Here is a 10949-nt window from a genome sequence, read left to right as displayed (position 1 = left end):
CCTTAAAGAGTGGCAGTGAAAGAGCCACCCACAAGTACTAAGCTGCCACAACCCCCCCTCTGCGAACTACATTTCCCAGAAGGCCTTGCGCCCGATCGGCGGAAAACGCAGTCCTTGCGAGCTGGCGCTCTCCCTTCCGATTGGTGCGCTGGGGGAGTCCGCCGAGCGGCCATTGGCTGCGAGGGTCACGTGAGGCGGGGACGCTCCGAGGGCACCAGGCGTGCCCGGCCGCTGCCATGCTGGGGACCCGGGGCGGGTGGAGGGCTCTCCGCCGCTGCTTCTCTTCACTGCCGCGGGAGCAGCGGGTTCCGGCGGCTCGGCTGCGGGTCCGGGAGGCGTTGGGGGCCCGGGAAGCGGCGGGCAAAGTGAAGGTGCAGGTGTGTGGCGGCGGCGTAGCGACTCCCAGGCGGTAACGCGACCTGCGGCCGGAGAGAAAGGGAGAGGAGCCACCAGGTCCTCAGCTTCGGAGTTGGGGGCTTTAGTTTTAGCGTTTTGTAAAACTGTCTGGTCCCCTTCGCCGTCCGGCTCTGCCGTCCCTGATCGCTTGGTGATCGTTAGATTGGATGCGAAGCTTTGCGATTACCCCGCAGGTGTGCAGGGAACGGCAGTTCCTATAGCAGATTACACTGACGAATAGCAGCGCGTCCACGTGTCCCCACACACCTGGATGCTAGGAAGACATTCCTTGCTGTGAGGGTGGTGAGACACTGGCACGGGTTGCCCAGAGAGGTTGTGGATGCCCCACTATAGAGGCATTCATAGCCATGCTGGATGGGGCTGCGAGCAGCCTGGTCTACCACGAGACCAGATCTGCCTACTAGAGATGCCCTGTCTATGGCAGGGGAGTTGGAACTTCTTCAAGGTCCCTTCCAATCCAAACCATTCTATGATTATGTACAGCCTAATAGAGAAGGAAGGAGCTTAATACAGGTGCTTCTCATCTGTAGTTTTATGAATTATGCATTCTAGAATAAGATGCTGCTAATATTGGCAGTACTTCCTTTTTGTTTCCTTGATTCTTTGTTGTCTTTCCCTTGTGTTGACACGCGTGCTTTTGCATTAAGCTGGGCCAGAGAACTGATCTGGCTTAAAATGATTCTTATTGTGAGTAGTTTTAGTTACTGGAAGTTGCAATCTGATCTGAATTGAGACTGGCACTTAGCAGTGCTTTTGGTAGGGTATGAAGTGGTCCAAAAACTTATGCTACAGCCTCTGCTGCTCTGTTGTAAGCCTGAGGGCACACTGATATTTTCCTGTGGGAGGCTGGAAGACTCATCTTGTTTAACAAATCCTGGTGCTGCTTAAGGTAGAAAAAAGCCATCAAGAACGTTTCTTTGTTTGGGGTTTTTTTATGTCCTTGCAAGGAAGGAAACTAAGAAAAACATCTACCATTATGCATCATGTACCTGTTCTGGGGGTTTTACTGGAATACACGAGACAGGCACAGTAGCCTCAGGAATGTTATTGTACAAAACACCTTGTACAAAACATATGAGGATGCCATGCCAGATAATCAAACTTTTGTTTTGGACTTAGTTGTTTTTTTGTGTTTTTTTTTTGCATTAACACTGCTTCAAGTGGAACCACCTGCAGAGGATGCTCAGGTAAACGTGTATCTGAATTTGTGAGGCTGAAAGAAAGGCTGAATTTTTGGTAATCCTTAGTTTTATGGCATAAACTTCTTTCACATTTCTTACATGCACCTGCCCTGCACACTTTGGCAGGTGTTTCCTGTGCAGGAGATTTGAGGGTTCTGCAGAATTGTCATAACGTGAGCAGGAAACTTCCCAGTGGACAGGTTTTGTTATAAGAGCAGCTTTGTCTTTGCTCTGGTGAGGTGAGGAGCTGCTAGGGGAGTTGCATTTTGGATGCCTTGCATTTCATAGAATCATAGAATCACAGAATGGCCCGGGTCAGAAGGAACCTCAAGGATCATGAAGCTCCAACCCCCTGCTACATGCAGGGCCACCAACCTACACGTTTAATCCTAGGCCAGGCTGCCCAGGGTCCCATGCAGTCTGGCCTTGAACACCTCCAGGGACGGGGCATCCACAACCTCTCTGGGCAGCTGTTCCAGCACCTCACCACTTTCATAGTAAAGAACTTCTCCCTGGCATCCAACCTAAATCTTCTTTCCTTCAACTTAAAACCATTTCCCCTTGTTCTGCTGTTATCTACCCTTTCTAAGTGCTGATTCCCTTCCTGTTTGTAGGCTCCCTTTAGGTACTGAAAGACTGCAATGAGGTCACTGCACAGCCTTCTTCAAGCCCAGTTCCCCCAGCCTGTCTTTGTATGAGAGGTGCTCCAGCCTTCTGTTCATCTTTGTGGCTCTCCTCTGGACTCTCTCCAACAGCTCCCTGTCTTTCTTGTACTGGGGGCCCCTGACCTGAACACAGTGTGCCAGGTGGTGCCTCACAAAGGCAGAGTAGTGAGGGACAATCACCTCCCTGTCCTGCTGGCCACCCCTCTTTGATGGAGCCCAGGATACCTTTTGCTTTCCGAGCTGCAAGAGCTCACTGCTGGCTCACACTCTGTTTTTTCATCCATCAGGACCCCCAGGTCCTTCTCTGCTAGGCTGTTCTCAACGATTGCTACTTCCAGTTTGGATACATGCCTGGATTCCTCCTGCCTAAGTGCAGAACGTTGCATTTAATTGTGTTTTGCTTGGTGTCTTGGTACATTTTAGATTATTTTATTTCATATTTCATTTCCTAAAATGCATCATAGAATTGCAGACTGATTTGGGCTGGAAGGGGCCTTCAGCCCATCTGTTCCTGACCTCTGCTACAGACAGGATTCCTTCCACCAGATCAAGCTACCCACAGCCCCATCCAGCCTGTCCTTGGGCACTCCCAGGGATGGGGCAGTCAGAATTTCTTCCTTATACCCAATCTAAATCTCTCTTCTTTCAGTCTACATCTGGTTGCCCCTTGTCCTGTCACTCTTTCTTATGAGCCCCTTTTATATATTGGAAGGCCACAGAAAGATCCCCCTGGAGCCTTCTCCAGGTGGAACAATCCTCATTCCCATAACCTCTATTCATCTCTCACTGAACCACTGACTTAATTCTTTGGTTCAAAATAGCTAAGAATGTTTTTTTGCTTTTTTTTTCAATGGGGACAGCATGGCAATATTGATTTTTTTAAGGCATAAAGAGAAACATGAAGAAGTGTCAGAGTGAATTGGCTGTAGTGTCATTGTTTCAGTAGTCCAGTGGCTTTGGGCATATAATCAAAAACAACTAGTGAACCATTTCCAATTGGAACCAAAATACAGGCGCTGCTGCAACAAAGATTGGTACTAACTTTGTCAAAATAGCCTGGAGTATTTTCACTTAAAGCACTGTGCATTCCTGCACAGCTGCAATAAAAATGCTCATGAGGGAAATAACTAATAGAAATGTGTACGTTGCTAAAATGCTTTTCATCTTCAAAGCACTCTGCCAGTTTCGTTATTCTAATCTGCACAGAGATGCAGGTAGATCTTAGTTATGCTTGCTTTACTCCTGGGGAGAGCTGATGTCTCTGCCTAAGGTTTTGTTGCTATTTGCTTTGAAGTGAATAGAAAAAAATGACATTGTTGGGTTGTTGTTGTTTTTTTTTCCAACTTCCTCATAGAGAAATATTTCCTTTGATTTCAGTGAAAAGCTGAAATAGGCCTGCTGTGGCGTGTCCAGCTCTTCGGGGGAGGGGAAGAAAACAACAAAAAGAAACATGATTATATGGAACTGATGACAAGAAATAACAAATTTCTTTTCCTTTTACCTTTAGGGCTGGGTCCGCTCCGTCCGATCCCAGAAGGAGGTTTTGTTCCTGCATGTAAATGATGGGAGCTCTCTGGAAAGCCTCCAGGTGGTTGCTGATCCCAGTCTGGAGTGTAGGTGAGTCAGTTTGCGATACCTGGGGAAATATGTGTGTTGTTGATCAATGCTCAGAGGGGTCTCCTGAGACCTCCTTTCTTGTGCCACAGTGCTGGAGGAGCCTCCAGCAGCTGGCACCTGATCATAGGAAAGAAACAGCTGCAGTTTGAGGTCCCTGGTTGTGTTTTTTCAGATAGAGCAGTGGCTTTGGGGTTCAGCTGCTTGTCCTGTCAGATTAATTTGGATCTCACTTTCTTGGTAGCTGTAGTAGTGAGGGTGTTCTGGACTACTGTTGGACCTGCTTGGAAATTGCACTCTGTTTTTGAGGATGAATGTTCTCCAGGTTTTTGATGACCACTGTTGTTCTTACTGTGCTGATTGAGAGATGGCTGAGTTGGCATACTTCCTAGATGGGCATGCCTGTTCTGTTGTCAGATGATAATAGAATAATGCACTTGATTTTCAGCTTCATTTTGTTACTGTTAGTTGTACTTCGGGGGTTTCATGACAGTCCAGGAACCTTCTGTGCATTACTTGATATGTTTTATTTTTGTTACAAGCTTCATTTGTCCACATCAATGTGTTCTTATAAAAACCCATGTTCCTCTCTCTTGTCCAACACTCCATTGTCCTAAATTGTTCTAGTGTGAATTTATTCTCATTTCATAGAATCATAGAATAGTCTGGGTTGAAAAGAACCTCAAAGATCATTTATTTTCAATCCCCCTGCTATGTGCAGGGTCGCCAACTATCAGACTAGGCTTCCCAGAGCCACATCCAGCCTGGCCTTGAGTGCCTCCAGGGATGGGGCATCCACAGCCTCCTTGAGCAACCTGTTCCAGTGTGTCACCACCCTCTGTGTGAAAAACTTCCTCCTAATATCTAATCTAAACCAAATCTAACTTGCTGTTAAATTGTAGTTGCCTTTGTATTAACAGCTGGTGAATTGTTGTTGCTTCTGTTTTCATAGAGACCTGACTTTTGGAAGTGCAGTGGAAGTGCAAGGGAAACTGGTCAAAAGCCCTCACAAGATGCAAGATGTGGAGCTGCAAGCTGAAGCCATTCACGTGGTGGGACCTTGTGATACTTTGGTATGTCACTGCAGCAGGGAGTCCAACTGGTAGGAGCACTTTGGGAATGAAAGCCAAAATGCCCAACTGTCCAGTAGAGTGTGCTTCAAACTGTGCTGTTTGTTTTCCAACTCAGTATGCCTGCAGACTTTGATTTGGCTGCAGTGTATGTAGGGTGCATCATTTGAGGAAGAAAATTGATAGGAATGCCTTGAATGCTCTCCTCTGGGGCAGTGCTGTTCCTGTGTGGAAACAGGTGCAAATGTTGGCAGCTGAATGAGGGCATTTGTCCCACCCTGAAGCAGTTTTCTGGGCTATGTGGTTTACCTGGTAACTCTAGCCAAGAATCAGGGAAGCAATGAATCTGGCTAACTGCTCCAGATTGTGAAGGCAGAAGAATCTGCTGCAAGCATGTTTGGGAACAGCTCACTATTGCAGCAGTGAGTTGAACAGTTGACTTTCAAGGGGCTCAACTTCCAAAAGATGAAGCATTTCAGAGTGCTGCTACTTCTGTTCATGGCTTAGAAAAATTTAAAAAATAAAATGTACATCCACAAAGTATGAGAGAAGATGAGGAAAAAATGCTTTTCCCCCCTCTTTGCTCTGTAATGGTGATTGAGTTTTAGAATGTGGAGATTGCTATTCCATGCATGGCAATAAAGATGTACTGACTCCATATTCTCATCGTCTTGTATTTCTTGGCTTGTTGCTTTTAGTCATTCCCCTTCAAAATAAAGGAGAGGCACCCACTGGAGTATGTCCGACAGTTCCCACACTTGCGATGCAGAAGCAATGCACTTGGAGCCCTCCTGAGAATCCGCAGTGAAGCCACGGCAGCAATCCACTCATTCTTCCAGGTAGTCCTCACTGTCCTGAGCTTTATATGTAGACCACTACCTGGTTGAGGCCTCACAGGAACATGTTAAGAGGAAAGGGCCATCATGTGTTTGCTGCATGGAGGTGTTTTTTCAGGTCTGGCCAGACTGAGCCTTGACCAGGGTGTTGCTGATGGTGAGGTTTGCACACTGGTGGTCTTTTCAGTGTCTTTCCACCTGTTTTCCTGTTATTTTTAGTTGCAGTATAATTGCCTGCAACTGTGTGTGGTCTGTAAAACACAGCATAATAAGGAATTATTTAACTCACTCTCAGCAGTGACCTTGGGCAGTAGCCTCCTCCTACGTGGAAATATCTGTGATACTGGAAAGCAACAGAGAAACAGGCTCAAATCTTCATGTTATTGCTGTCAATTCTTTTTATCTCTCTATGCAAGTCTGTGTTGATAGTGTTAGCTGAGATTAAGATGCTTCTGTTTTAATGCTTTTCAAACTGATAGAGTGTAAATACCTATATTTAATGAAAATGTCCCCATCCTCAAGCTGTGGGCAGGGTGTAGGCAGTGAATTAACTCTAATTCCAGATGCTGTACAGAGACCATGTGAGTATGTAAAGTCAGAAAGCAAGTCCTCTAACAAGCTGGAGCTCTTTCTTTTACAGCTATTCTTTGTGTTTCAGTTGACATAAACTGGCTTTAGCTGGTGTAGAATCATATGCACAGCATTCCTATTATTACAGAAAGTCTGAAAGAACAGATTGGAATTGTTGAGGTTGAATTTCTGGTCCAGAGTGTGCGCTTACTTTCTGCTTGTAGTGACAAAGAAAGCGTGCTTGCTCACTCAGAGACTTGTCTGTATGAAATTGTGTGGTATTTTAAAGATTGTGTTTTAAGAGCTTAATAGTTATATCGTGTCAGTTAAAGCTGCTGTTAGTTTCAGCATTGTGCCTACTCATAACACAGAACGTGACTTTGCTGGGAGTTGGTCTCTGCTGGTATTGAGCCACTAGGTGGCAATACCTACAAAACTTTGTCATTTCAAACCTGCAAGGAAGCCAGCTGATACCAAAAAGCATCATATTCTGATAAAGGCTTTACTTCTCCAACTTAATCCCAGCTCAGGCTGATGCATTTCTGTTTAAACTGCTCAGAATTATTGCAAAATGTGAAGTATTTTATCATCAGCAGCTACAGTAAAGTTAAGAGATGAGGAGAAGATGAGGAGTACCTGCTATTTGCAAATGCTGATGTCACGACTCCAAGCACCAAGGATGGCTGTAGCTTTTTTCAATTCTGATGGAAGGAAAGCATTCCCTTTAAATTGCCACCTACGTTGTCCCAAAAATGCTGCAGTTTCAAACTCGATGTTGTGAGGTTGTATGATTGCTGGGAAGTATAGCCACAGCCTTTTTGCTCTGCAGGGCTGTAGGGAGGTTTTCTGACCTTTGCAGGTCACGCAGAAGTTCCCTTAGGTGCTTTGGAAAGGAGTTTGAAACATGTATCATCTCTCATGTGGTATAAACTGTTGCTGTAAAAAAGAAAAAGAAGAAAAAAGGGGGGGGTATTCTGAAGTCTTAAGGGGCAGTGAGAGGACCCATGACCAGCAGGTCTCCAGAATATGCATGGGGATACAGGAGAGAGCTGCACTTCGTATTGATAGGCTAAAAGTTCCTTCCCAGGCAAAGCAAATAGTTGTGCACAGAAAGATGTTTGAAAACCAGTAAGTGGATCTCTGTGAGGAGCACCTGGGCGAGCTAAGGTCTTTGCACCTGTAACCAAGGTAGCTTGGAGCTGACTGTGGGGACTTTGCTCTCTCTTGGTTGTGTTAGATTACTTCTACAAAATACACTGCATGTCCATATGAGTTCTTTGGTCCTAATTCATTTTAGTTTGATTCTGTTTGAACATTAAGTCCTATTCCTGTTTTCCTAGTCATTTAACTAGTTGATGATAAGAGTCAGAACTTGTGGTGTGAATTGAATTGTATTACCCTGGCAAAATCTGTGATTCTTAGCTTTTATGAGCACTCTTTATTTGTTTGGTGGTTTTTAGTGTTTTGTGTAAGTAAGATAATGGGTTATGCTTCATCATTGCCTGTATCGTGGTAATGCTGGCACACCCTCATTTTTAGAAGGGTTCCCTTTTACTGGGCATTACAGTGATGCAAGAGAAAACAAGTCCTTGTATTGGAGGCCCTAGAGCTGTATGCAGTACTGCAGGTGTGGCCTCACAGGAGTAAGGTAGAGGGGCACAATTGCCTTGCTTGACTTGCTGCCACCCTGATCTTGATGCAGACAAGGACACAGTTGGCATTCTGAGCCACGATCACACTTTGACAGCTCATTTTGAACTTCTCATCAGCCAGCAGCCCTAAGTCCTTCTTCACAGGATTGCTCTCAATACATTCTCTGCACAGGTTGTATTTGTGCTTGGACTTGCCTCAACCAAAGTGCAGGACCTTGCATTTGGCCTTTTTCAATTTCAGGGTTCAGACAGACCCACCTTCTAAGCCTGTCTGGGTCTCTTTGGATAGCATCTCTTCCTCCAACGTGTTGACTGCAACACTCAGCTTGGTGTCACTTTCTGAGGTGTCACTTGGTCACTGTCTTGGTGTCACTGTCTTGGTGTCACTTTCTGAGGGTGCAATCAGTCCCAGTGACAAAGATGTTAAACAGCTCCGGGTCCCAGTAATGACCCCTGGGAATGCCACTTATCACTGATCTCTATCTGGGAATCGAGCCATTGACCACAGCTCTTTGTGGCCATCCACCCTTTCCTTATCCAGTAAGTGGTCCATCCATCAGATCCATGTCTTTCCAATTTAGAGGGAGTGTTGTGGAGATGAGCAGTTGCAAATCATGTAGTAGTTGCATAAATCTTTAGGAAATACGGGTGCAAAGCACAAGTAACATGCTTGGATTTGTAGTCCTCTTGTTTCTGTCCATGAGAGGCAGAAGTTGCCTAAAAGGCTGCACGTACTGTCCTGGTTGGGGTCTGATAGCTGAGTTGTGATTTGTTCTGGTTGAGATAATCTTTGAAGTTGATACTTGATATCTTCAGCTAGTTAACTTTGCATGTTCTGTCTGTTCCAGGATAATGGCTATGTGCATATTCATACTCCCATAATTACATCAAACGACTGTGAAGGTGCTGGGGAACTCTTTCAAATTGGGGTAAGTTGGAATGGGTAGAGTTTCTTGATCTATTTGTTTATTTTACTTGCAGAGCAATTTTGGAATCATTGAAGGTTAGGTGGAGTGTTTGCATAACACCTTTACTTTATATTCTGCTGTGATTATTGTTATTTTTTTTTTAATATAGCAGTCCTTCAACGAATAACTGGGTCAGAATTAAACAGTTGGATTACTTTTAAAGTCCTGTTTAGCGCGTTAATCAGTACCTGTTGTACTGAGGAGTTACTTTATCCTTGGTGCCCTGAGATAGATTAGTGAGCAGGAAGACATGATAGAGATGTAATGGAATGTTCAGGACAGCCCGATATACAAAAATATTTGTTAGCTCTGAAATTAGGAATGTAATTCACCTTGATTCTTCTTTGCAACTGTGAGATTACTCCTTAAAAGAATGTCAGCAATATCCCAAACTGCTTTTCACACATATATTCCTCCCTACAAATTACTCTTATTGCGTATTGGAATTCTTCCTACTGAAATTGCCTTGTCTCCTGATATTGCTAAGTCTCTCTGTTTGTCCACCAGACTTCTGCCACAATCTGTCATTTTCTTAAGTACTTGACATCTTGGGTCAAAAGTGCCTGTGAAACTTGTATACAGCTATAAACACTACAGATTGCTCATGATTCCTACCCCCCCCCCGCGTTCATGAATCACAGGAGGTTCCATCTGCTTTTTATACTTCTATATTTGAAATGTACTTTTCTATCTCAAACAATTACATCCATTGCCACTTATGCTCATTGACTCCGGCCTTGCTGGTGAATCATCTGTAAGCAAAAGTAAAACTGTTGAGGTAGCAGTTGCTTTACTGCAGGATCACATCTTCCACTCTCTGCACAGCCTCATGGCAAACAGCCTCCATCTACTCATTCTCCAGGATGTCACTGTCTAACCTGTGCTACTAGTGATTCCCTTCCATATGTGTGCCTCAGCTTTTTGTGTGCTGTGACAATAGAGTTGATTAGCTAAACTAAGTTGTTACTGTTTAATTGAGATCCCTTAACGCTACCAGAGGTTTCCTCCAGGCTGTTGCATGCAAATTAAGATGTGAAAACAAGTGACACTTAATGATGAGAACATTATACAGTGTGCAGCTGTACAGTATATTACGTCTTTGGTACAAATTGTATCCACTTGAAAGCAGGACTGGAGCGTAGGTGGCTGGTAGTAGCAGAAGCACTCATGCAAAATGTAGGTTGAGGTGGTGAAATATGAATCTGAAACTTGTATCAACTGGATCTTAACAAACAGTTCAAGATAAAAACTGCTAATCTCTCTCTAGCATGATTGCTCAGGTGTGAAATAGTACCAGTCCTGGGGAAACTGGGCTTGAAAGGAATGGAGGAAGTACTGAGTAATATACCATTGAGTGGTCTGCCCCACAAAGAAGAGCCTTCAGAGAAGTCTTCCCTGATTTATTTCTTCTTTGTTTTATCATTTAGCCTAATTTAGTTAGGGCTTGGTTTCCTTTCTGCAGAGCTCTGCTCAAAGTTGGTCTTGGCTAGCAGAGATCCAAGACAACTGGCTGTACTGCTGTGACTGCTGCACTCTGCAGGAACAGCAAAACCATTCCTTGGCAGTGGAAATCTTGGGAGCATGTAAATCATGGACATGAGATTATAAGACCAGTCCTCCAGTTGTGAACAGAACATAAATTGATGTCCTATTGCTCCTGAATTAGTAGTAGTAAAATGTACCTGTGCTGACAGTCTGCAAGCAGACAAGGCTGGCTTTTTTGCACTTCTTTTTAATTAATTCCATTGAGCAGATGGGTAGTATCACCAGTTTAGTTATGCTGCTTTGGTTGAAATAAGCTGAAAGCTTTGAGTAGCCTTTAAGATCACAGTAGTTTTAATCCTCTAACTAATGTCTGACCACTGTTCAGACTGCTGTGTTCTTTAGAGATGGTGGAAAGTGAAGAAAGGAAGAGTCAATTTTCACATGAGACTTGAAGAGATGGGAAAGCATTATTCTGAGTTAGAAAGGAAAAG

At 44.4% G+C, this 10949-nt stretch overlaps 1 protein-coding gene across 1 annotated transcript in view; it reads left to right on the top strand.

Moving 5' to 3' along the window:
- Positions 1 to 213: 213 nt before the first annotated feature.
- Positions 214 to 10949, top strand: part of NARS2 (asparaginyl-tRNA synthetase 2, mitochondrial) — a 51193-nt gene continuing 40457 nt past the window's right edge. Inside the window, exons 1-5 of the mRNA XM_052670039.1 lie at positions 214 to 377; positions 3771 to 3880; positions 4830 to 4950; positions 5646 to 5786; positions 8854 to 8934. Coding sequence (XP_052525999.1) covers positions 237 to 377; positions 3771 to 3880; positions 4830 to 4950; positions 5646 to 5786; positions 8854 to 8934 — 594 coding nt within the window. The 5' untranslated portion in view covers positions 214 to 236. The remainder of the gene's footprint in view (positions 378 to 3770; positions 3881 to 4829; positions 4951 to 5645; positions 5787 to 8853; positions 8935 to 10949) is intronic.

This window comes from Tympanuchus pallidicinctus, unplaced genomic scaffold (assembly GCF_026119805.1).
Source record: "Tympanuchus pallidicinctus isolate F22 unplaced genomic scaffold, pur_lepc_1.0 scaffold11, whole genome shotgun sequence".
NCBI lineage: Eukaryota > Metazoa > Chordata > Aves > Galliformes > Phasianidae > Tympanuchus > Tympanuchus pallidicinctus.
Note: the sequence above shows the minus strand (reverse complement) of the source record. Positions and strands in the feature narration are given on the sequence as shown.